The sequence below is a fragment of the Geotrypetes seraphini genome, chromosome 8 (genome assembly GCF_902459505.1).
Source record: "Geotrypetes seraphini chromosome 8, aGeoSer1.1, whole genome shotgun sequence".
NCBI lineage: Eukaryota > Metazoa > Chordata > Amphibia > Gymnophiona > Dermophiidae > Geotrypetes > Geotrypetes seraphini.
The window spans coordinates 108,523,674-108,547,158 of record NC_047091.1 but is presented as its reverse complement, the minus strand read 5'-3'; the positions used below and the strand labels follow the sequence as shown (position 1 = coordinate 108,547,158).

General features: G+C 46.4%; 1 protein-coding gene across 6 annotated transcripts in view; it reads left to right on the top strand.

Moving 5' to 3' along the window:
- The window catches only part of CHAF1A (chromatin assembly factor 1 subunit A), a 215,236-nt gene that overhangs the window by 25,013 nt on the left and 166,738 nt on the right, over positions 1-23,485 (top strand). For all 6 annotated transcript variants that reach the window (XM_033954408.1, XM_033954407.1, XM_033954406.1 and 3 more), the window contains exon 3: positions 9,256-10,088. In XM_033954408.1, the coding sequence (XP_033810299.1) occupies positions 9,256-10,088 (833 nt within the window). The remainder of the gene's footprint in view (positions 1-9,255; positions 10,089-23,485) is intronic.

The window sequence follows — 23,485 nt, the reverse complement described above, 5'->3', positions numbered from 1 at the left end:
GCAGGCTGTGTGTAGGAGCCGCATCCCATGGCTTTGTGAAGAGAAACAAGTGCGGCTGGGAGGAGGGGGAGCCAGCCAGAAGAAGGTAAACGCCCACGAAAGGAAGACATGAACTTTGGATACAGAATGGAGGGAGGGAGAGAGAGGGGCACTTTGAGACATGGGAGGGAGGGAAAGGGGCACTTTGGGACATGAGAGAGAGGAGGCACATTGGGACACAGAAAGATGGAAGGGAGCACAAATTTCGGACAAAAGATGGATGGAAGGAAGGAGGGGGCATGAACTTGGGACATAGGATGGAAGAATGGAGGGAGTGAGGGAAAGATGCTGAGGTGAGGAAGGGAATAGACAAGGAGAATTGTTGGGCTTGGTTGTCTGAGTGAGAGGAAAAGAGAGATGGTGTACACGGGGAAATGAAGAAAGAAGAGAATTGTTGGGCATAGGGAGGGAGAGAGAATTATTGAACATGGCGTTGGGAGGAGTGAGGTAGAGATGCATGGGGAAGAGAGATGAGAGGGAGAAATGTTGAATGTGGTGGTGGAAGCAGTGGGATGGATGGATGGAAAGGGATGCAAGAGGTGTCTCAAGGAGGTGGAGAAGATGGTAAGAATACTGTACTAGGGGCGGAGGAAGTGACGTCATCGAGAAGTATGGACGCTTAATTTTCGAGCTCCGGCGGGGCTTGACATCCACAGTTTTATATAACTTCTCTACAGTGTTGTGGGAGCTTCTTGTTGGCGCATTACGCCATTGACTGTATGGCGAGTAGGAAAAAGTTGGCGAAATTTCAGTACCCGGGAGCAGTGAGTGTGAAAACGCGGTCGCATGCTACAGAATCCCCGATTGTTCGTATTAAGAGGGCGCAGCAGCCTGGGCCTGTACAGGCGGGACCTCTGATGGCCGGCACTGGATCGGGAGATCAGCGGCTAGCAGGAAACCTAGAGAGATGGTTCCGGGAAATTAAAGAGGAAATGGTAGGGCTTCGTTCGGATGTTAAGGCGGCCCTGGCTGAGATACGATCGGAGGTAAGCGACCTGGGCACCAGAGTTTCGGCAACTGAGGGCCGCTTGAACCACGTGGAATCAACTTTACAAGAGCACTCCACGGAAATGAGTGCGGCGGTGTCCCAGCTTGAAGATCTACGGAATCAGGTGGAGGATTTAGAAAAACGATCGAGACGCCATAATTTGCGCTTTAAAGGCTTTCCTGACACTGATCGGTATAAAGATGCACTTCCCTAGCAACAGCAGCAGATGAATCCAGAGACCAATGGGATAGCTCACATCTACCAGCAGGCGGAGATAGAGAAACTGATTAACAGGTGGTCCTATTGGCTGGCACTCCTCCTGTCTCATCAGTAATCTCATCAGTAATCTCTATCTCCCAGCAGGAAAAGGTCGCTATTCAACTAGCTCCTGAATTCTAGCTGTGGCTGGAACTTTATTTTCTCCTGTTGAGTTTTCTCTTCAGTGAGACTGCCATTCTGTTTCTCCTGTGGAGATTTTCTCTTCAGTGAGCTGGCAGTGCTATTTCTCCTGTTGAGATTTTCTCTTCAGTGAGACAGGGGTGTCCGGCTGAACGGTGCCGGCTTTAGAGGTTACACTTGGGCCCCCCCTTGTCCCTGCCTCACCCTCCCTCCATTGCTAGAGGGTCTGACTGGGTCTCAATTTTTTTCTTCTTTCCCTTCTCTGTGTAAAAAAAAAAAAAAAAAAAGAGACCACAGTTGTTACATTCTGCCATGCTTTTGCTGCAAACTGGCTTCAACTGGCCCTAACAACTAGCTTGTGAGTATGTCTGGCTTTTACGGTTGTTTGAACTTCAGGTTCTGTTTGGGAGTCTTAGTACTGTGGGTTGGATCATCATACATTTAAGGTATGGATATTTTATTGAGGCTAAGTTTTATGACTAGAAATCCATGGAGGGAGCCGGGACTTCCCGCATGCGCTTTGTTTCCTTGTTGGTTACAGCGCAGCAGTAGCGATGCAATTTCATGCTCGTACTTGTTCTCATTGTTGGGTTTCAGTGCAGCAGTAGTCCTGTTTATTCTGAGGCTATCTTTCATCAGTGTTTGTCACGGCCATGTGCAGCTGATTGTGCAGGTGCCGGTTTATAGCAGCGCGCATGAGATGGGATATGTTTTTTCCGGCGCTGTGGGCCGTTCTTCTGGTTATTCCCCGAGTCTGATTTTCTTTCTATGCAAGCCGCGGCAGGGTAAATTTTGCGGGGCTCGAATCCGACTATGTTTCTAGGAGCGTTGATGCAGCGGCCACGTGTCAGCGAGAATCAGGCGTGCGCATGGGTCTCCGGCGATGGCGGGAGAGCTGCAGCGTTTTGGTAGTTTGTTTCCAGCTGACTTTGGTCAGGGTATGCCGGGGCTTCTCTCCTTTCCGGTTCAGACAAGCTGTATGTGTTTCACCAGCTTTGGGATAAGCTTGGGCAGATTTATATGTGTATGTCTGTGTTCCTGCTGTATTCTCTTGAAGGAAGCTGCTACTTTAATCGGACTCTGGGGTTAGCCCTCAAGGGGATTACCTGAGAGACTCTGACCTGTACTAGGTCACCCAGTCTCGGTTTGTCTCCAGACTGGGTCGACATATGGCAGATCACGGCACAGGGAGATCAGCTGTAAGATAGTGCCCTGTATTTCACACGGGTATCTCTTTGTCTCTCTTGGGGTCCCTGCAGATTGAGCCTTTGTCTGTTGGTAACTGTCCTTCTTATTTGGTTCTCTGTGCTGCGCTGCATGTGTCTAATAGTGGCATAGGATATATATGCCTATAGGTAGTACAAACAGTTTCCAAGTTCGGGCTGTCTCTATGGGCATAATGACACTTCGCGTCTTCCTGCGGCCAGGACTCTCTTTCTCTATTTCTGAGGGGACCTGGACTTCAGATTTCCATGCTTATCACACTGGTTTCTCCTGTCACCATTTTCTCATGGCACATGCTAGACGGGCCCCCCGACCAGACAGAAAGGGCTGTACAGCTCTATTAAACCCACGGAGGATCACGCACTATGTGGCTGTTAGCCTCATCCCTGAAGCTCTCATTAACGATGTGAGCTTTGTCTGATACCTGTAAGGATGCTGTTGTTTTCCACGGGGTGGTAGATGCAGCATCTTGATTGAGTCTAGTACGTATTCACTTTAAAGGACATACGTATTTCGCTCATGTTGCATGGGGTTAGTACTGTTTTCATGGTTCCAGTATATTCCTCTTTACATTGTGAACCTTGATTTTTCCTAGGAGAATCTTCTTGCAGATCCTACAGTCTCATTCTGCCATTCCCTGACCTTCTGCACTTCATTCTGAGGGGATCTTGACTTCTTCCAATGACTCTTCAGGCTTTCTCATGAGGGAGAAGACACTATAATGTCAGGTCAGAGGGCTGTGAAGATTTTTCAGGATGCTTGCATCTTTGCATTCTCCTCAGGTTTTCCAGTTCGTTCTTGGAGTCTCTATGTTTTGTGTTTCCCTTTTCAGTGTTACTAGTCCTCAGGACGGTTCTTGTAGTTCTTCGGGAACTAAGGGACGTTGTTCCACTTACTGCTTGGTGCCCGAGATAGGGGGCATTGGGCAGGCTGGATCCCATTCTGCTGAATTAGTTTCTCGGGGTTACACATTTCTGCAGACAACCTGGGAGTATATTTACATTTTCTCTATGGACTCCGAATCGGCACTTGGTTTGCCTGCCTCTCTTGGAGCGGCGCTTTCGGTTTTGGCACATGCCATTTTGCCTACCCAAGGCTTCACGAACGTTTTAGGTGATTTGGGCGGTGGTACCGTTTTGGCGCTACCAGGCGATTCATCTAATTTCTTCTTGACTGCCTGCTTGATTCGGACGACTTCCAGTCGGGCCATTTGACTGACACGAAAAGGGTGATATCTTTTCCTCAGTTCTTTACACGTGCATCTTTGAATTTGCACAGCACTCTTTTCTCCTGTACTATTTATAGGTATATCGGGGTGATGTTTTTATTCATATAGGAGAGACATGTGTTTCTTTCCGGAGACTTGGGCGTGGGGTCTCGGTCTCAGATTGGTATTCTTCTTCGCTTACCATGACCAAGAGTATGGGATTCTGTACAATTTCTGGGATCCATATTGCTGACTCCACTGGGGACTTCGGCTTGCTTTCCCCTTCTTACGCTACAGCAGTCGCTTTTGTTCCGGTGGTTCCCGGTATCTCAGGGCACCAATTATTTGGTATGCTCCTCCTGCATCACTCTGTATGATTTGGTGGCTCAGCGCGATTTCTATTTTCAAGGCATGCCTCGGTCTTTGCTGGACTATCTCATGACCACCGACCATCCCGGGCTGTCGGGTTGGGGGGCTCCGTGGCTTCCATCCTCAGCTCCTGGAGTCTGGTCTTCAGAGGCGACTCAGTACTTGTTCATTCTTCTGCTCTTGAGCAGGGTCAGGCTACCTTTCTGGAGCTTCAGATCATTCTTCCGGATTGCCGCTGAGGGTCCTTTTGGTCAGTATTAGGATGGGGGTATTTCTCTACTGCTTGGGCAGTAAGTGTTGTACTCATTGGCAGGTGAAGTTGTTCTGCTTCAATGGGTGGACTCTCATCTTCGTCTTCTGTTGGCAGATCCTTTTATGGATCAGGATAAGAGTTTGGATAGACTCTCTCCGCGTAATCTGTGCATGGCCCATTTCTTGTATGTTACAGTGTACAGCGCTGTGTACGCTCTGGAAAGTGTGCATGTTAGTAATAGTGTAATCTTCTGCATCCTGGATATTGAGATTTGTGGCTCAAGCGTTCTAGCTCTTTTTATGGAAGTGAGATCTGCTTGACCTAGACCTCATGGCCTCGTCTCTCAATTCTAAGCTTCCTAGCTTCTTCGGCGGGCCCAGGGAGTGGGAGTTAGAGGGGGTAGCTGCATGGCTCCTTTCTCGCTTCTGCCTTCTCTTTTTCAGTGTTTTCCGCTGGCTGATGATGGCTTGGATTTGCCACCTCGAGCTCGCTTTCCGGGCACAGTATTTGTAGAATCTCTGGATTGGCGGTGCCATCCTTACTTTGCGGATTTGATGAGTCTTTCGACAGCCGGACTAAGAAGTTTCCTGGTATCTCCGGCTTTGCTCGCCTAGGGTCCGTTCAACATGGATATTTGTACTACTTTAGTATTACGACCTAGTTTTTTGAAAAAGCTTGGCTGACGTGTAAGGATTATGCGAAGCAGGTTGTTTCTTCTCTTATCCAGGTGCTACGGACGTCTTCTCCTGTGGCTTCTGCTTCCTTTTGGAGGTTTTTCCTTTCTTGGGTGCTTCTTAACGTTTGAACCACTCCAGAGTTCCTTTTTGGCACAGGTGCATTGCCGAGGGCTTAGCGTTCAATTCCCTTCAGCTTCTAGTGCCATTCTTAGCTTGTTAAAAGGGCTAGGTATATTGCTCTTCGCTTACTTCTCAGCTTCATGTAGTTCAGGTCCTAAACAGAGTGCGGTATATTCATGCGCCTCTTAGAAAGCCCGGTTTGGAGTACAATCTTCACGTACTTCTTCTCAGTATATCGGGCCTATTTACAGGAACCCGTTAAACTGGCGGAAGTTCTAGGCGTGTTTAGGGCGATGAAGAACGGTAAATCGCCGGGACTTGACGGTTACACCAGTTGTTTTTATAAACAATTTTCAGGGCAGTTGGGGCCTCTACTGGTCCGGGTGGCAAATGGGATTCCACAAGGAGTCAGCCTTCTGAAAACAATGGGAGAATCTGGTGTGACTATACTTTTGAAACCTGGGAGGGATCCCTTATCTTGTGGGTCCTATCGTCCTATTTCACTGCTGAATTTGGATGCTAAAATATTGGCTAAGGTTCTTGCCTTGCTTCTGGGTAAGGTGTTGCTGTCCTTAATTCACCAGGATCAGGCGGGGTTCATACATCGTAGACAAGTGAGCGATAACATTAGATGGACCCTTAATCTGTTGTGGGGAACTGGTGCCAGGCCGGATAAATCGGTTTTGATGTTGGTCGATGCGGACAAGGCATTTGATAGGGTCCTCTGGGGATTTCTCTGGGATGTGTTGGATCGTATGGGATTGGGCCAGACTTTTACTGCATGGATTCGGGCTCTTTATACTGAACCGCGGGCTTGTCTACGAATTAATCAATCTTATACAGACTTTTTTCCTATTTATAGAGGGACCAGACAAGGCTGTCCGCTATCGCCTCTCTTGTTTGCTCAGTCTATAGAACCCTTGGCATTGAGTATTCGAAACCATCCTGACCTGCTTGGGTTCGTGCAAAATGGGGTTGAACATCGGGTGGCACTGTTTGCAGATGATATTTTACTCTATGTGGGACATCCTGATGTCACCATTCCACATCTTTTACAGCTTTTTGAAACGTATGGGAGAATTTCTGGGTTCAAAATAAATCTGGATAAGACAGAAATTCTGAATTTGACCCTCACTCCATTAGAGGTGGAGAAAGTCCGGGGATGTTTCCCTTTTCGGTGGGTTACTCATGGGATTAAATATCTGGGCATTTATATTCCCAGGGATGTAACTCGGCTCTATGAGAAGAATTATCAGCCCATTTATACTTCCAAAGTATTTAGATCAATGCTGTCTTGTTAAAATGTTTATTTTATTTTTATTTTTCCTCTAACTCTACTTTTCACTTCTCTATTACCCTCCAGGTACTTTAGTTAGATTGTGAGCCTTCGGGACAGTAAGGGAATTTTTCAAGTACCTTTCTTATTTCTAATCTTAATGTATATTTTCTGTAAACCGCTTAGAACCTAACGGATGTAGCGGTATATAAGAAATAAATTACATTACATTACATTACCGCCACATAAGAGCTGACTTACAACGTTGGAACGGACTTTGGCTGTCCTGGTGGGGCAGGATTGCTCTAGTTAAAATGAATGTACTTCCACGGTTGTTGTTCCTTTTTCAAACGCTACCAGTGCAAGTGCCTGCCCGGGAGTTAAGGGGGTTAGGGAAGGAGCTGCGCAGTTTTATTTGGCAACTCAGGTCTCCAAGGTTATCTCAATCATTGATGTGGATGGCCAGAGCAGTAATGGGGAGGGGGCTTCCGAATCTAGAATGGTATTATCAATCAGCCCAGTTGAAACTGGTACTGGACTGGGAACTAGGAGAACACAAAAGTGGGGTACAGTTGGAACAGGACTTGGGGGAACGGGTGTTGTTGAAGCATAGGATATGGGCCTCTGGATCACAGCGTCACTGGATCCAAAGTATCTCTAACCCCTTTGTGCAACATTTGGCTACCGTGTGGAACAAAGCCCGAGCTACTTTGGGCAATGGAGCTTTGGTGTCTTCATTGGCTACTATACAATTTGAACCGCAATTTCAGATTGGGAGGGATAATAGGGTTTTTCGTCGGTGGTCACAACAAGGATTGAGGGTCTTTCGAGATTTGTTGGGGTCCTCTGGGATCCTATCCTTTGCCATGCTCCAGAAGAAATTTGACTTGCCCGATGGGGACTATTTGGCCTATTTCCAGATAAGGCATTTCATGCAGGCTCAAGGCTGGGGTTCGCCCTTACACTTAGAGCAGGAACATTTGGAGAATCTCTGGCTGCTTCTATGGCAGGTTCCTAGGTCACTTTCAGTGTTGTACCAGTACAGGAGGGGTCATTCTCATATTCATTTCTCTTTTCAAAAGCATTGGGAGAGGGATTTGGAGTCTCCCTTCACCACTAAGAACTGGGAAGTTATATGCGGGGAGGTTTCTCGGGCTTCCACATGTGCTTTGGTTCAGGAGAATGCTTACAAAGTTCTCACTAGGTGGTACTATACCCCAGAACGGCTACATAGAATGTTCCCCGGAGTGTCAGATCGATGTTGGCGATGTGGTGTGCAGGTGGGATCCTTTTTGCATATTTGGTGGGATTGTGTGATCATAGGCCCCTTTTGGAAGGGTGTGGCTCATGCCCTGTCCACATTAATCGGAGATCCGGTGGCAGTGACTCCTCAGACCTGCTTACTGGGTATCCATAATGAGAGGGAACATCTTTGGCAGGCCAGATTACTTCGTTGGGGCCTTGCAGCAGCTAAGTGTCTCATAGCTAATCACTGGAAAAATAAGGTAGCTCCAACACACACTGACTGGACCACTCGATTTTTGTCCATCGGGAGGATGGAGATGGCGGTGGCTACCCGTCGCCATAAATTTCTGACCCGATCTATGACCTGGATCAAAATAGGAGATCTGTTGGCCACACTGTAAGGGTAACTCTGATTGCACTGCCTTGCTAGTCTGATGGATGGTTGGGGGGGTTTCTATGGGAGTATGGTGATGGGGCTTTAGCGCAGGGGGGTGTTTGGGGGGTGGGGGAGGGTTATGGGGTGAAAATTGTGTGGTACTTGTGCATTCATTTTTTGTGCATTTACAGGAGTTGTTTCTTATCCATTTGTTGAGACTGCAGTTTGATGTTTAGTGTGTACAGTATAATTTATGAAACTTTGAAATAAAAATTTAAATATGAAAAAAAAGAATACTGTACTAGGAAAAATAAAGTTTTCCATTGCTCTTTGCTTAGAGGGAAGGCTTTGGGGTAGTTGCGAGCGCTGTGTAGGAAACGTTGCCTGCGGTTTGGTGAAGAGAAACAAGATCCGAGTTATATATAAATTCAACTTAAGAATAGTTTGAGAAACGGAATTCATTCTTAAACAGGGACTGCCTGTACTAGTATCACAAAGAGGGTAATTGGCAATTTGCCACTATACCAACCACACATGGCAGTTATATATGGCAAGTTAAATGTTAGCAATATTGTTAGCTTAATGTCAACATTAAGAAGTCTTCACCTACTCTTTGAGATGCACAGCACCTGCACACCTGGCATATGATATTAGTGTGATAAAATTTGCAGATCTTCATCTGCCTTCTGCCATTTACAAGACAAAGACTCTAGAAGTTTGGCTGGCAATGGCCTTGAACCACTTTTAAGGCAGCCTAGAATGTATTCCTGTGGCTAATAATTGAAATTATGCTTGAAATTAATACCTAGCTGTTTGGATATATGTAGTGCTGGACAGATAAATGAAGCTGCCTTTGCTCTGTGAAGTTTACTTTATAGTCAAGTTGAATAGATGAAATGGGGGGCTTCAGGACACTACAGTAAATATAGCTGAAGTTGGCAAGAACCAACTAAGATTAGAAAAAACTGGGGTTTAAGATTTCAAAAAGAGAGGTTTTTAGATGTGACTTAACCTGGTTTCAAGGCACAAGTTTTTCTTTCTTTATTGGCAAAACATATCATGTGTGCGTTTATATTTTTCAGCTCGGTTGCCCTTCAAGCGCCTGAATCCTGTGCCGAGGAAAACAGACGAAAGCTTAGATGTCAAGAAAGCAAAAATTGGCTCCGAGACTACATTTGTGCACAATAAACTTCCCAACATCAACACATCTGTGGATAATGTGGAAAATGACTGCCAGGGTCATGTTGAGGTTGCTCCTGCTGTCTTAAAGATTGTGGAAGAAAAAGAGCCTCTAGATCACTTCATAAAGGAAACTGGAAACAGTGGTTGTGAACCCTTAATTACTGTTGACTTGACAGAGGATTCAAATGGTGGACTATTTGATGAGGCCTGCAGAAAACTCAATGCAGAAGCATCTTCACAGACTACAAATGGACCGATACACAATGATCATTATCAGTTAGGTTCTTTAGAGGCTGGTCAAAATGACAAGTCAGATGTTTCCATGGAAACAGAAGTCTCAGACCATACTCCAAAAGCCATTAAGCATGGAGATCATACTAAAACAGTTAAGCCCTTTGCTTCCTTAATGAGCAAGCAGGATACAAGGTCTGAAAATGAGGTAGAGAAGAAAAAGACTGATCATAGTGTAAAAGATGTTATCTTTCATATGAAGATGCCTGTTGTTGTCCTGGAGGATATAATGGCACTGAAACCTGCATGGATAGCATCTAATGAGGGTATTATGGTGTCGGAAACTGAAGTGCCAGAGGAAATAGATTCTGCTCAAGAAGATAGTTCTCTTGTTCCGTCCTCGTCAGACTGTTCCTCTGTTACTGATAACTCACCAGATGTGCAGTCTGCTCAGAATAGGAACAGTATTGATCCTTCATCTGCTACTACACCTGTACGCAAGGTTAGTACTCATGCTGTTTTGTTTTTTTCTTTTTTGTTCATCATCCACAGTTGTATTTCCAACAACCCTCACTGCCACTGCCTTTTATGGCTGGATGTCCACAGCTAAACCACCATGTCCTTTGTGGATGATGGAGTTGTCCCCAGTTTGAATCGTTCCTTTCTCCCTTAATAGTTTAAGCTTCCTTATCCGTGATATTAGTCTGAACAAGTGGGTTGTGTCCCTTTTCCTACCAGCAGATGGAGGCAGAAGTAGATTTTTCCAGTGACATCACTGTAGTATCTCTATGGTAAGGTTGTACAGGCTGGTGTAACAGGTCCAGAGCTATCTTCTCAGAGTGCAGGTTAAGACCTTCTAATTGTGGATGAGTCTAATGGCCTTGCTCCTGGGAGTTAGTCCATAGACCTTTTCCAATAGAGTCCAGAGTTTGTCTCTATAGCCCCAAGTCAGCTTGGCATGGCTGCAGGTTTGGGCACTATGAAGTTCTTGCCTGTGAAGGGTCTGGGTTCCTCTCTCTTCCTCCCCCCTCCTTCCAGTTGGAGTGATTCCTTGGGACTCCCCTGCATCTTTCAACATAAAAAAACTCAAAAGAAATTTGAATTTGGCTGGCTGCATAGAAGCTTTATTTATTTGTTTGTCAGGGAAAGAGTGCTAATTTAAGAAAAAGAGAGAGAAAATAATAAATGTAACTACCCACACTTGGAGTAAGCAAGGGATGGTGAAAGCCCTGTGTGTCCCAGGCTGCTTTTCACATACAGGCAGTAGACATGTCTGTTGGCTGGGACTGCAATGTCGTGTTCCCTCGTGTTCCCTATGATGGGCCATTACTGATTGTGGAAACGGCCTCGGGGGGCCAGATCAGAGTGCTCCTTGATGTGGGTGGAACCTTAACCAGGGGAATGGTGGCCATTTTGTCACTATTCTTCACTGTGCAGCCTGACTTTGGCCTTCAGGGGGGGGGGGGGGAGCTGAGAGCCTGTCTTTTCCAACTTTATTAAATAATTGGGACAAGCTCTTTCAATTCGCCTGGAGTCAGATACTGAGCCACGAGGTGATCTTCTTGACACCCTTGACTTTGAAGAGGTTCCAAGAGACCTATTTAAACTCCCATTCCATATTCTTCTAAGAGAAGCAATGTTTCAAAATTGGGAGCCTTTGCTATTGAATCCAGTGGCTCCACAGCAATTGGACTCACTTTTTATAGAGTACACTCCTGTCTTGGATTTGACAAACCCCAGCTCCATCTCCTTCAGCTCTAGATCTCACACTAGCATGCCTCCGAACAAGAAGCCCTTCCATTTGAGTGACTCAATCGGCCCTCAGAAATGCCACCAGTAGTTCAATACACTTTCATAACCACTGGCTTTATGCATCCAATCTTCACTGGGTCGTATTTATAATAAATATTACTCAAGAATGAGATGTTTTAAAGTGTCTCGCATCTTGATAGAGATTACTGGGTGGCTGCGTCGTGAAACAATGTTTAAATGAAGGGATTGTAGCCCTGAGGAAACCCCTCAACGGGTGAAACATGTTGGCGTGCTGATCCCTTGCTCTCTACCACCCAAGCTAAGTATTAATTAATATAGACACGAGATACTTTAAAACATCTCATTCTTGAGTAATATTTATTATAAATACGACCCAGTGAGGATTGGATGCATAAAGCCAGTGGTTATGAAAGTGTATTCAGTGTTCTCCCTAGCGTGTTTTAGCCGGGCGCTGCGCCCAGCTAATTTAGGTGAGCGCCCGGCTGTCATCTTGCAACCGCACCACCAGCATCAAAGCTGCGCTCCAATTTTCTTCCCTGTCCTTACTCCAGGGATGTCCAACCCGCGGCCCGACGACAAGTTTCGTGCGGCTCAGCTTCTCTCTCCCTCCGGCGGGTAGTTTTCTGGCCGTCTCCCTTCTGCAGTCGACTGTGGGTGGCGTCGGCTCGCGCGGCGATCTGTGGCTGTGTCAGAAGCGTTCCCTCTGATGTCACAACGTCAGAGAAAAGGCTTCCGAATCAGCCATGAATCGCGCACGAGGAGCAGACGCCACCCGCAGCTGACTGCAGAAGGGAGTCGGCCAGAAAACTACCGCCGGAGGGAGAGAGAAGCTGGGCCACACAAAACTCCTTGTCGGGCCGCAGGTTGGACACCCCTGGAGTAGAGACAGGGAAGAGGATTGGTGTGCGGCTTGCAAAAAAAAATGTGTCCCAAGAACCAAAGTGGCTGTAGGAGTTCTAAGACTCTGACTGGAGTTTCTGAATTATTAATTGGTGAGCATTTTGGGGTATTTCATATATGTGGTCTTGAATAAACTTAGAACTTTGTATAAGGGATTGAAACCTTCATACACAGTACAAAATGGGAACAGACCAAAATAACTTGACCCATTTCTTTAAATTTATTTCTAATTTCTGCACTGGCAGCTATGACTGTTTGAATGACAATCACTCTATCCAAAAGGAAGAAGATTAAAAATTATTCCCAAAGGATAGTTCCTCATGTAGAGGGATAAAAGTTCACTGCACACAGCTGGTGGAAATGCCCAAAACCAGGTGCTCTAGAGCAGTGTTCTTTAACCGCCAGTCCGTGGACCGGTGCCAGTCTGCAGAAATTTTCTGCCGGTTCACAGGGCTGGCACGTCCATCGGGCCCAAGACAGCGTTCTTCAGCTGCCAGTCCACAGTGCGATCAACGCAGCGTCTTTGGGCCAGCTTCCTTGAGTGCTGCAGTGCACAAAGCCATGGGAAAAGGCTCCTCCACGCGGCCTGCGCTTGAACCGGAAGCCTTCTCTCTGACATCGCAACGTCAGAGGGAAGGCTTCCAGATGAGGCGCGGGATGCATGCGAGGAGCTGCTGCCCACAGCTTTGTGCAATGCAGCACTCAGGGAGCCGGCCCGAAGATGCTGCATTGATCGCAAAGTGGACCGGCCCAAAGATAACACCGGGGGGCAGGCCAGAAGGCAAGGCACATGGAGGGAGAGAGACAACAACGGTAGGGGAAATGCTTTTATTTTTTTAAATTTAGTGATTGATTTGTCTGTTCAGGAAGAAATGCATTTGTTTCTTTTCCTCTGAGGTTGTACTGCTTGCAGAGCCTTGCATCTTAGGGTTTGTAAATATTAGTATTTTTAATTTTTGGTCCTGCATTTGCAGGGGGTTATCTGTTTTATGCTAGGAATGAATGTTAAAAAGCATACGGTGTGCTTTGTGTATTTTAATTTTGTGGTTAAGCATTATGTGCTGTTAATACAATTATATTGTGTGTTTATATGAAAAATGAATGGAACAAATGGTGTTACAATTAGTACTATTATGGGGGCGGGGTTTGGGGCAGAGATTGAGTGGAGATGGGCATGACTTATCCAAGTGTTCTTCAACTGCCAGTCCATGGACTGGTGCCGGTGCCCAAATAATTATTTTATTTCCGCCGGTCCATAAGTGTCAAAAGGTTGAGGAACACTGCTCTAGAGATCCAGATCAATTGTAGATACATTTTGATAACTCTTCAAAAGTATTCTAGAAATGGTCTAGTTCATCGTACCTGCATAATCCTGATACCCTGCACAGAATTTATAGCATTGGTGTGGAGGAAGAGGGAAAGAGATATTTGAAGGGAGAACTGTTGGGAAGAGAAGGAAGAAATGGTGGACCTGGGGAAGGGAGGCAGGCAGGCAGGGGGAGAGATGGGATGGGGTCAGTTGGGAAGAGAAAGGGAGAGAAGTTGGATCTTGGGATGGGAAGGAGGGAGAAATGTTAGGTATATGGATGGAAGGCAGAAATGCAGCATCTCTCTTTTTTTCCCCCTCCATTTCATTGTTCAGCATCAAAGGGGGAGGGAAGAAGAAAATAGAAAAGAGAGGGAGCAAAATGTTGGACCATGGAGATAGAGGAAGAGAGATGGACCCATGGGAGGGCAGGAGGGAAGAGAGCTGGGATAAGAAGATGCTAGGCAGGAGATGGAAAGAAAGGGACAGGGAGTTACAACCTGACCAGTGGAGAGAGGGAGGGGGATTCTGAATGTGGTGAGCCATGTGGATGAGGTCAAAAGGGAGATGACAAGATGAGTGAGAGAGGAGTGAGTACAGTGGTAGAAATGTGGTAATGGGGAGTAGATAGAAGGAAATAGGAGGCTGGGAAAGGAGTGAGATGGAAAATGGGAGAGCTAGGGACTGAGAGAAGATGGAGAATTGAGAGGTAGCTGAACATTTATAAAGAAGAAGGGTAAGAAAGAAGGCAAGATTTGAGTGGACAGAGGCAAAAAAGAGAAAAAGTTAAGAAGGCTGAAAGGGAAAAATCAATACATTGGAGACAGGCATAAGGAAAGAATGGAACAGTATTGAGAGGAGAGAAACTGGACAGCAAACATTGGAAAGAGAATTGGTAGAAGATCGACAAAAAGCAGAAAGAGAAACTAGGACCAAGATGATGGAAAAACAAAGCATCCAGACAATAAGGTAGAAAAAATTGTTTTATTATGAATTTATTAACTGGAATATGTTAGCTTTGGGATATGTGCATCACAATTATTTTTGTTTTCAGTGGCGTAGTCATATACAGCTGATTTGGAAGAGGGACTGGAGCCCAAAATTAGTGGAGGGGCACCAAAGTTTCTCCCTGCCTGAGTGCAATTTATAAATACTTGAGCTAGTGGAGATTCCCAAGCCCTGCCAACTGAAGACATCTTCCTCCAGTCTGGCAACTCAAAATCTCCAAGCTTTGCAGCCAAAGGCAATATCCTCAAGCTGCCCCTGCTTTCATGCATACATGAAAACCAATGGGGGGGCAGGGAGGAGGCCCAAAAAAGCAGTAATATTTACCCTGATTAAACGATCCTCCACGTGCGCTGCTGACAGCTGATTCAGCATCCCCGCTCTAATGGGGCTCAACTCTGAAGAGGCTCACCATAGCTGTAATAGAAGTGAATGGGAGAACCAGGAACGCGCATCTCTGCTCATCAGAGTGGGGATGCAGAAGCCTGTTGCTGCTCCCACTGTCAGCAGTGTACGTGGAGGATCACTCAGTCAGGGTAAGAATTACTACTTTTTTGGGTTCTTCTCCACAGTGTCCCTTTAATGAAGGTTTATTATTAGATACGTACATCTTCTATATTAGTGATTGCAAATTTGGGACCTGCTCAGCCTTTTTTTTTGCTCATTTGCTAGTGTTAGTGTTGGTGTTTGTGCGGCCCCAGAAAATTTTTTTGTCCAATGTGGCCCAGGGAAGCCAAAAGGTTGGACACCCCTACCCTACTCCTTCACTGTAAGCAGGGAGGGTTAATTTGCATAGCATCAAATTTGTACCAACATATTTCCCTGTCCCGCCCCACCCGGCTATTTTTTCATGCCACCCGGCTAGAAAAAATTTCTGGGGAGAACACTGGTATTGAACTACTGGTGGCATTTCTGAGGGCCGATTGAGTCACTCAAATGGAAGGGTTCATGGATAGTTGGAAAACATCTTTCCTAAAATGGTGATTGTATGGTTACCTTCCATCTAGACAAGCTTTTCTAACGCCACATCTGAACAAGAAGGCCATAATTTAGATAGCTTTTGGTCATTGTCTTTTCCAGAATTCCATGCTCACTAGCGGCATTCTTAACTACAATTTTTACACGTCTTTCGACCTTAAGCAACTGGTGCAACAACTTTCTCACTTTGAACAGTTTATTCCTCCAGACCAGCTTCCAGACTTTCAACAAACAACTCTTAATCTTTTACAAACTAGAAGTTCATGGCTAGGTCTGCCTTTGTATCTTTCTGGCACTTATCGCCCAAATGATTCTCGAGGCTCCCACTTACCTCGACTTCAGAAAAACACTCAAAACTTATCTATTCAACAAACAAGCCCCCTAACGCCCCCTCTCCAGAATTACCTGGCCACACGCCCGACCCTTTCCCCCCTTTACTGATAGCTGTCTTCCAGCTCACTTACCCTCCTCCTTCTTCATCAGCCAAGTTCGGCTAAAGTGGTTGTAAATCTAATAAATCATGATAAATCGGCCCGTTCGGCCCGGCCCCTCCCCCCTCTATTGACCCCTTCCCTCCCTCTCTACTTCCCACTTCCGCTCCTTCAGCCATGTTCGGCTGAATATGTTGTAAATCCAATACACTGTTTGTAAATCCAATACATTGTTTGTAAACCCAATTCGTTGTTTGTAAATTGGCATGTCAATGCGAATCCTAATGTAATTGTTGTGAACCACCTAGAACTCGATGGGCATGGCGGTATATAAGAATAAAATTATTATTATTATTATTATATTCATGGTGTGTTCTACCCTAAGTTTAAGTGGTATGTTAATTAATTAATTAATTTTTTAATAAACATAATGAAGGATATTCTCTCTCTACATGATGTAGATAGTTCATTATAGGTTTTTTGGGTGGAAATGTCTTCAAAAGGGATAGTGTTGTTTATGTTAAGCAAACTGTGTATGAACAGCAGACCTCTTATAGCGTCTTCAGGTACCCTCTCCATTCTGGCATTCTCCTCGGGGTTTGTTGTAACAACTACAAAAAAAGACAACCAAACAACCTGTCTGGAGAACTCCTATTCCATGTTCCTTCAGTTTGAAACCTCCTATCAATAGATACATCCATGTATACATGAGAAACTCATTTAGATGACCTTCACACTCAACATTCGTGGAGTCTACATAAATAGATCCCTTCATTTCCATCTGAGGGCTTACAGCCTTTTGCAATGCCCTTTCACCTTTCAAGATAGTTTCCTAAACCAATCATTCTATTCAGATCTGACAATCAGTTATCCATGTGTTATCTAGACAATCAATAAGATACACGCTCTCATACTTTCTGACATGATGAATGATGTCCTCCAAATATGTCCAATGAATGATGTCCTCCAAATATGGTCCTGGCTAATTCCATGTATCATCTTCTCGAACCAACATTCTCTAACAGACAAATTAGGCAGATTCCTGCAACCTCACGAATGTTCACTCATTTCAAGTGTATTACTTAATTTTTCTTGGCGTCAGAATCTCCATCGATACTCCTGTGGGCATCTCCCAGCATTCCAATCTTACACAGTTCTGCTCCTCACTGTATTCTCATTGTCAGGAATTACCTGCATTTCTTCCACACTGGACAAACAGATTCCTGAATGTGTCTCGTCTCATTCCTTTGATTCGACAGCACATTTCAAACTCTGACAGAATCCAACCACCATAATCTTCATACCTCCACAGTGGCCAAGACAACCCTGGTTTCACTTTCTTCTTCTTCTTCTCCTCAGTGTCGAACAAATTTCAATAGACTATGGTATATTATATTGAACAATCTGACCCTATGAATGTTTGCAGAAAAAGACTGAATGTCTCCTGCTAATCTTGTACATGTCTTAAGCCCAGTGTTTGGGAGTATCCTGCAAAGCCCTGAAATTTAAAACGATATGATAAAGACAGGTGCTTGAATAGAACAAAGGGTCCAAGATAGACTGACTCCATCCACCAGGTCTCCATAGGAGTCGCACAACCTTGTCAGTTAAGGGCCATTGTTTCAAGCAAATACCAAATTGGGACAAAGAAAGATACTATTTTTAGAACAAACTCAAATTTATAAAAGACAGACTTCAACCCACTGCCCCTCTCTTTTTTTCCTCTTTCTCCTCCAGCCTCTTCACACCTCATATTCACAGACACACAGTCTCTCTTTCCCCAGACTCAGTTCAGCCATTTGCAGGACAGAACCTTTACTATACAGAAAGACATTCTCAGGACACAGATTCTTTCTGCTGTGCTCTCTCATACCCCGACTCACAAATACCCTTCCTCAGCCATTTTCAGAAGGACAGCCACATTTTCTTATACACACACAAAAGTAACTTTAAATCCAATTCATGCTTTATATTTGTAAAAGCCCTATTCCTATATAATATACTTTTTACATAGAAACATTAAGGCAGATAAAGGCCAAAAGGCCCATCTAGTCTGTCCATCTGGTTCTTGTCTTGTTAATTTACTTCCCACTGCCTCTGAGGCCTGAACCCAGTACCCAAAATAGACTAGACTATACAAAAACACAAAACTCAAAACATTACCTCAGCTTCATCACATATTCTTTCCAGTACAATAGGTGAGCCATTCTAGACAGCCGAGTTATTTCCCCATACCTGCATGCCACCGAAGGAATCCACTCTGGATTTTTCACTCTGCCTGTGGTGTACTTCACTGTGCTGTTTAGCGCCCTCTACAGTTTTTTTTTTTCCTTCTGCAGGCATGACTGCAGTTGTGTGTGTTCTGCTCTCCCCATTTTATTGTTTTAAATTCAATGTAATTTTGTCCCCTTTCCGGTTAATTTCCTGCTTAATATGAATCTGAAGTAGAGAATGACACTGTGGTTGTTACCCGCGGCTAGCCAAGGGTAACCAAAAAAACCAAAAAAAAGGTCACCGCGAGATCGGGGACAAGGCCATTCACCGCCCCATGGAGCGGTGAATGAGCGTGAACGTGCGGTGAACGAGCATTCGATCCGGCAGCCCCCTCTCTCCCACCGGCTGTCCGGCCATGCATCTCCCTCCCTCCTTTTCCCTTACCTTCTCTTGTTGAAACTGGTGATTTCTATAAGGCTATGTGCTGTATTACAGCCGGAGCCTTGAAGTTGCGTCGCGTTGCCTGCTGGAAAAGTCTCCTCCAACGCAACTTCCTGTTTCTGGTTGCATTGGAGGAGACTTTTCTAGCAGGCAACCCGACGTGACTTCAAGGCTCCGGCTGTAATACAGCGCATAGCCTTATAGAAATCGCCAGTTTCAACAAGAGAAGGGAAAGGGAGGGAGGGAGGGAAATCCACGGCTGGCCGGCAGGAGGGAGCTGCTGGACCGCGTGAAGGGTGCTGGGGGTGGGGGAATGGAGAGGAGAAGACGCTGAAGACGGGGCGGTGAAAGGGACAGCGGGGACGGTGACAGGGTGGTGAAGGGGACGGCAGAGATGGGGGCGGTGAAGGGGATGGCGGGGTGGGGCGGTGAAGAGGATGGTGGTCCGGGGACGGGGCAGTGACGGAGACAGAATTTTGCCCCGTGTCATTCTCTAATCTGAAGCTCTGCCTGCTTGAGAATTCACAGACTTTGGGCTGTAGCTGACAGGCTGATCCCTTTATTGGGTACCTGTTGGCCAGCCTGCATAGTTTCTCTGGAATTCAGGGCCATCCCTGAAGTGGCTCACCTACTGTTAAACAGGGGTTGAGTGCGGGCTCTTAGGTGCCCTTAAGAGGCTCGGCGGTGTCTCGCAGAATGCCGGCTGCATCTTTGTGCCTCCGTCTGTCTCAGTGTGCATCCGTTGGTTTGGCAAGGTGGAAGTGTAGTCAGACAGAGGAGTCCCAGCATTGTGGCAGTGAAATTTTCATACAGCTATTGTGAGAGAGCTGAAAGCAGGTTTGTAGCACTGATCCTGTCAGGTCACAATGAGTACACAGGCTGACAACCTGTGAGAAACATTCTCATTTTTCTGGCCCACTGCAAATTTCTGCGGTTTCATGTTCTGGAACAGCATTCTCAGTTCTCAGCCCTGTCCGTAAGGCTGGCAAAAGTGCCTTGAACCTTCACCATGGTGAATGGAGGTGGTGGTGGCTAACTTGCGAAAGATGGGGCTACGGGTTTACCCTTATTTGGACGACTGACTTGTTCAGAGCTCCCTTGTTGGCTGAGGGACGCCACATGGTGGAGCAGGTGCTGGAGGACCTGGGTGAGATTGTTAACTTCAGGAAGAGCCATATGACGCCTACGCAGTTGTTGGACTACCTGAGAGTCTTCTTAGATACAACTGTGGGTTGTGTCTATTTGCCAGAAAGTAGCAGACAGAGGCTGTATGACCAGATTTTTTCTCTTGAGCGACCAGCTCCTTCGGCGTGAGATTATCTTCAGGTTCTAGGATCCATGGTTGCCACACTGGATGTAGTTCCTTGGGCGAGGGCGCACATGCATCTTCTTCAACATGCTTTTCTCTCTCACTGGGCACCACACCGAGATGCCTTGCAGACTTATCTGCCATGGATTCTGGAAGCCCGAGCAAACATGGACTGCTGGCATCGCACGCAATCGCTCTGCAGGAACGTACCACTCCACATTGCCTCCTGATTCATGCTGATGATGAATGCCAGCCGTCGGGGCTGGGGAGCCCATTGCAATCGTTATTCTGTTCAGGAGTGTTGGACATCCTCACAAAGAAAGTGGTCCATCAACCGGTTGGAGCTCAGGGCTAATCATTTGGCTCTGATGAGCTTGCAGAAGACTCTGGAGGGCCAAGTGGTCAGGGTCTTCTATGACAATGCGATGGCAGTAGCCTATGTCAATCACCAGGGAGGACCAAGAGCATTCAACTGGTTCAAGAAGCCTGACTTTTTTTTCTTTGGGTGGAGCGTCATCTTCTGGCGCTGTCAGCAGTTCATGTGGCAGGAGTGGAAAACATTCAAATAGACAGACTTTTGATCCGGGCGAGTGGGTCTGGTCCCCAGAGGCATTCCAAGAGAGTGTGGGGCGCTGGGGGTGACCTCACTTTGACCTCATGGCCACAGCAAGAAACAAGAAAGCAGTTCACTTCTTCAGTCAAGCAAAGGGCTCCATGCTCTGGTGCAGCCATGGCCTCAGGAGATTATCCTGTATATCTTTTCTCCTTGGCTGCATCATTCTTGTGGCTCCTGATTGGCCTCACTGACCTTGGTACGCAGATCTGATGCATCTATGCGTGGGTTGCAGCCTTTGACTGAGCTCTTATCCAGACTTTCTCACACAGGGACCATTTGCCATGACGGATCTGGGTCCCGTTGCTCTTTCAGTGTGGCTCTTGAGTGCGCAGCTTAAAGCATAAAAGATATTCTACTCTGGTGGTTGATACATTACATTACATTACTGATTTCTATTCCGCCTGTGCCTTGCGGTTCTAGGCGGATTACAAATTATAAGAGATCTTGACATTACCGAGAGAATTGCGTAACAAAGATTATCTAGAGAATTACATAACAGTGATTCATGTACTTTACATGGTGTGGTAGAGGACTCAATTATAAGAATTACATAGCAAAGAATCAAGTGATAACAGGATACAGTGGAGAATATCAGTATATACGGGTTACAGATGAGAAGTTACCTAACAATGACGTAAGAAGTTTGTTGGATAGTGAGGTAGATGCTTATTTAGGAATCAGAATTTTTTTGGAAGGAAAGGTTCTAGGAGTTGACTAATGTGTTATTCAAGAGAGGGAGAGCTTGTGCGAAAGGGGAGGAGATTAGTTAGTAGGGACGTGTTTTTTGAATAGAAATGTTTTGATTTCTTTTCAAAACACTTTGATGTCTGTTGTGTTGATCATTAGTTTGGTGATGGTGGGGTCAATTTTCGCTGCCTGTGTCGCTAGAAGGCTGTGATATAATTTCTTACGTCGGGTGCCATTATGAGGGGGGAAGGTGAATAGGTTTTGAGTTCTCCTTGATCTGGATGAGTGGTAGCGGTATAGGCGGTTGTTTAGGTAACAGGGGGCAGTTCCATGGGTTACTTTAAATAGTAGATAATAGAACTTGAATTGAGTTCTTGCTTTTATCGGAAGCCAGTGAGAGTCTACATAGGCGGGGGTGATGTGGTCAAATTTGCTGAGACAGTAGATGAGTCTGATGGCTGTGTTCTGAACGGTCTGTAGTTGTTTTATTATGTTGTTTGGGCATGGTAGGTAGAGGCTGTTGCAGTAATCCAAGGTACTGAGTGTGAGGGATTGTACAATGATCTTGTAGTGTTCTTTGGTAAAGAACTTTCTTATTTTTCTTAGGTTTCGCATGGTGAAGAATGCCTTCTGTATGACTTTGTGTATCTGTGTCTGCATAGTGCAGCGTCTGTCTAATTGTATTCCTAGAATTTTGAGAGTGCTCTGTATATGATATTTGATTGCGTTTACTTCCAGTTCTGTTAGTGATGGCTTTTGTTCCTTCTCTAGTAGTAGGAATTTGGTTTTATCCCAGGACAAGCAGGCAGCATATTCTTAACGCATGGGTGACGTCACCGACGGAGCCCCGGTACGGACACTTTTAACTAGAAAGTTCTAGTTGGCCGCACCGCGCATGCGCGAGTGCCTTCCCGCCCGACGGAGGAGTGCGTGGTCCCCAGTTTCTTCGTTTCCGCGGAGCGAAGAAGACGCATGTGTTTTCAACGGCCATTGAAAAATCAGTTTCTGCCTTCCCGCTCGCGTAATTTTTCGTTTTTTTTCTCTATTTTCCCTTCGGGTTACTTCTCTTTTTATTTTAAAAAAAAAAAAATCGTCGGGTTTTCTTTATTTTTTCAGGCCAGCCCCAGCGGGGCCTGTTGCCACCATACAGGCCTCCGTCTTCAATTTTGCGGAGGCCGTGTTTCCCTTCATGCCCCCTCAGCCGGGCTTTAAGAAGTGCCAGCGGTGTGCACGCCCGATCTCTCTCACCAACCCGCACAATTGGTGCCTGCAGTGCTTGGGTCCGGATCATCGGGCTGACACCTGCACCCGCTATGCTACTCTTAAAAAGCGCACATTGAAAAATAGGCAGATCCAGCAAAATATTCTTTTCGGTACCGGATCTGCCATGGAACATGCCGCGACGTCGACAGCACCTCAAAAGTCGGCACTGACTACTTCGACGCCACCGGATCCTTCTTCGGGGTCGCTGGCCCCAGGTAAGCCAGCTAAGAAGCCTTCCACTTCCCTTGAGCGCCCTCCTGCCACGGCTGCGACTCCGGTCCTCCCGGCACAGCGCCGACCCCACAAACGCTCTGCTCCGATATCGGTGAGTGCCTCGTCATCGGCCTCCTCATCGCCGGAGCGTGGAGCGGCACCTATGGTACCGAAGAAGAAAAAAGCGGTACCGGTGCCTCCCCTGGAAGACCGTATCGCGGCCATACTCCAAGCCCAATTGCAAGAGCAGCTGCAGCAGCAACTCCAGCAGCTGTTGCCGGCAATGTTGGCCCCACACCTTCCGGTACCGGACCGGTCCGAGCCTCGCACGATCCCATCGGTGTCGACCCCCTTGATACCGCTTCACACTTCCATGCCAGTGCTCTCGGCTGAACCACACCGTTCCAATCCTACGGTGCAGGCCCGCTCTGATACCGACCCTTCCCGGCACCCGGAACGGCGCCGGTCTTCCTCTCCCGGTACCGCCTCGGTACGCTCCGGCAAGTCTCTCTCCAAGACCCGCCATGCCGAGCCCTCCACACCGACGTCCCAACGTGCGCACCCTGACATCAGGGACCCGGACTTATGGGAAGAATCCCCGCCCGGTACCGAGGAAGACGCTTCGTCGACAGACGAGGAACCCTCGGTGGCTGATATCGGTTCAAAACCCAAACAGTCCTCTTTCACCAAATTCCTCAGGGAGATGTCGGCAGCTCTTTCCATTCCCTTAGAGTCCGACTCTAAAAAGTCCCAGGCTTTTCTC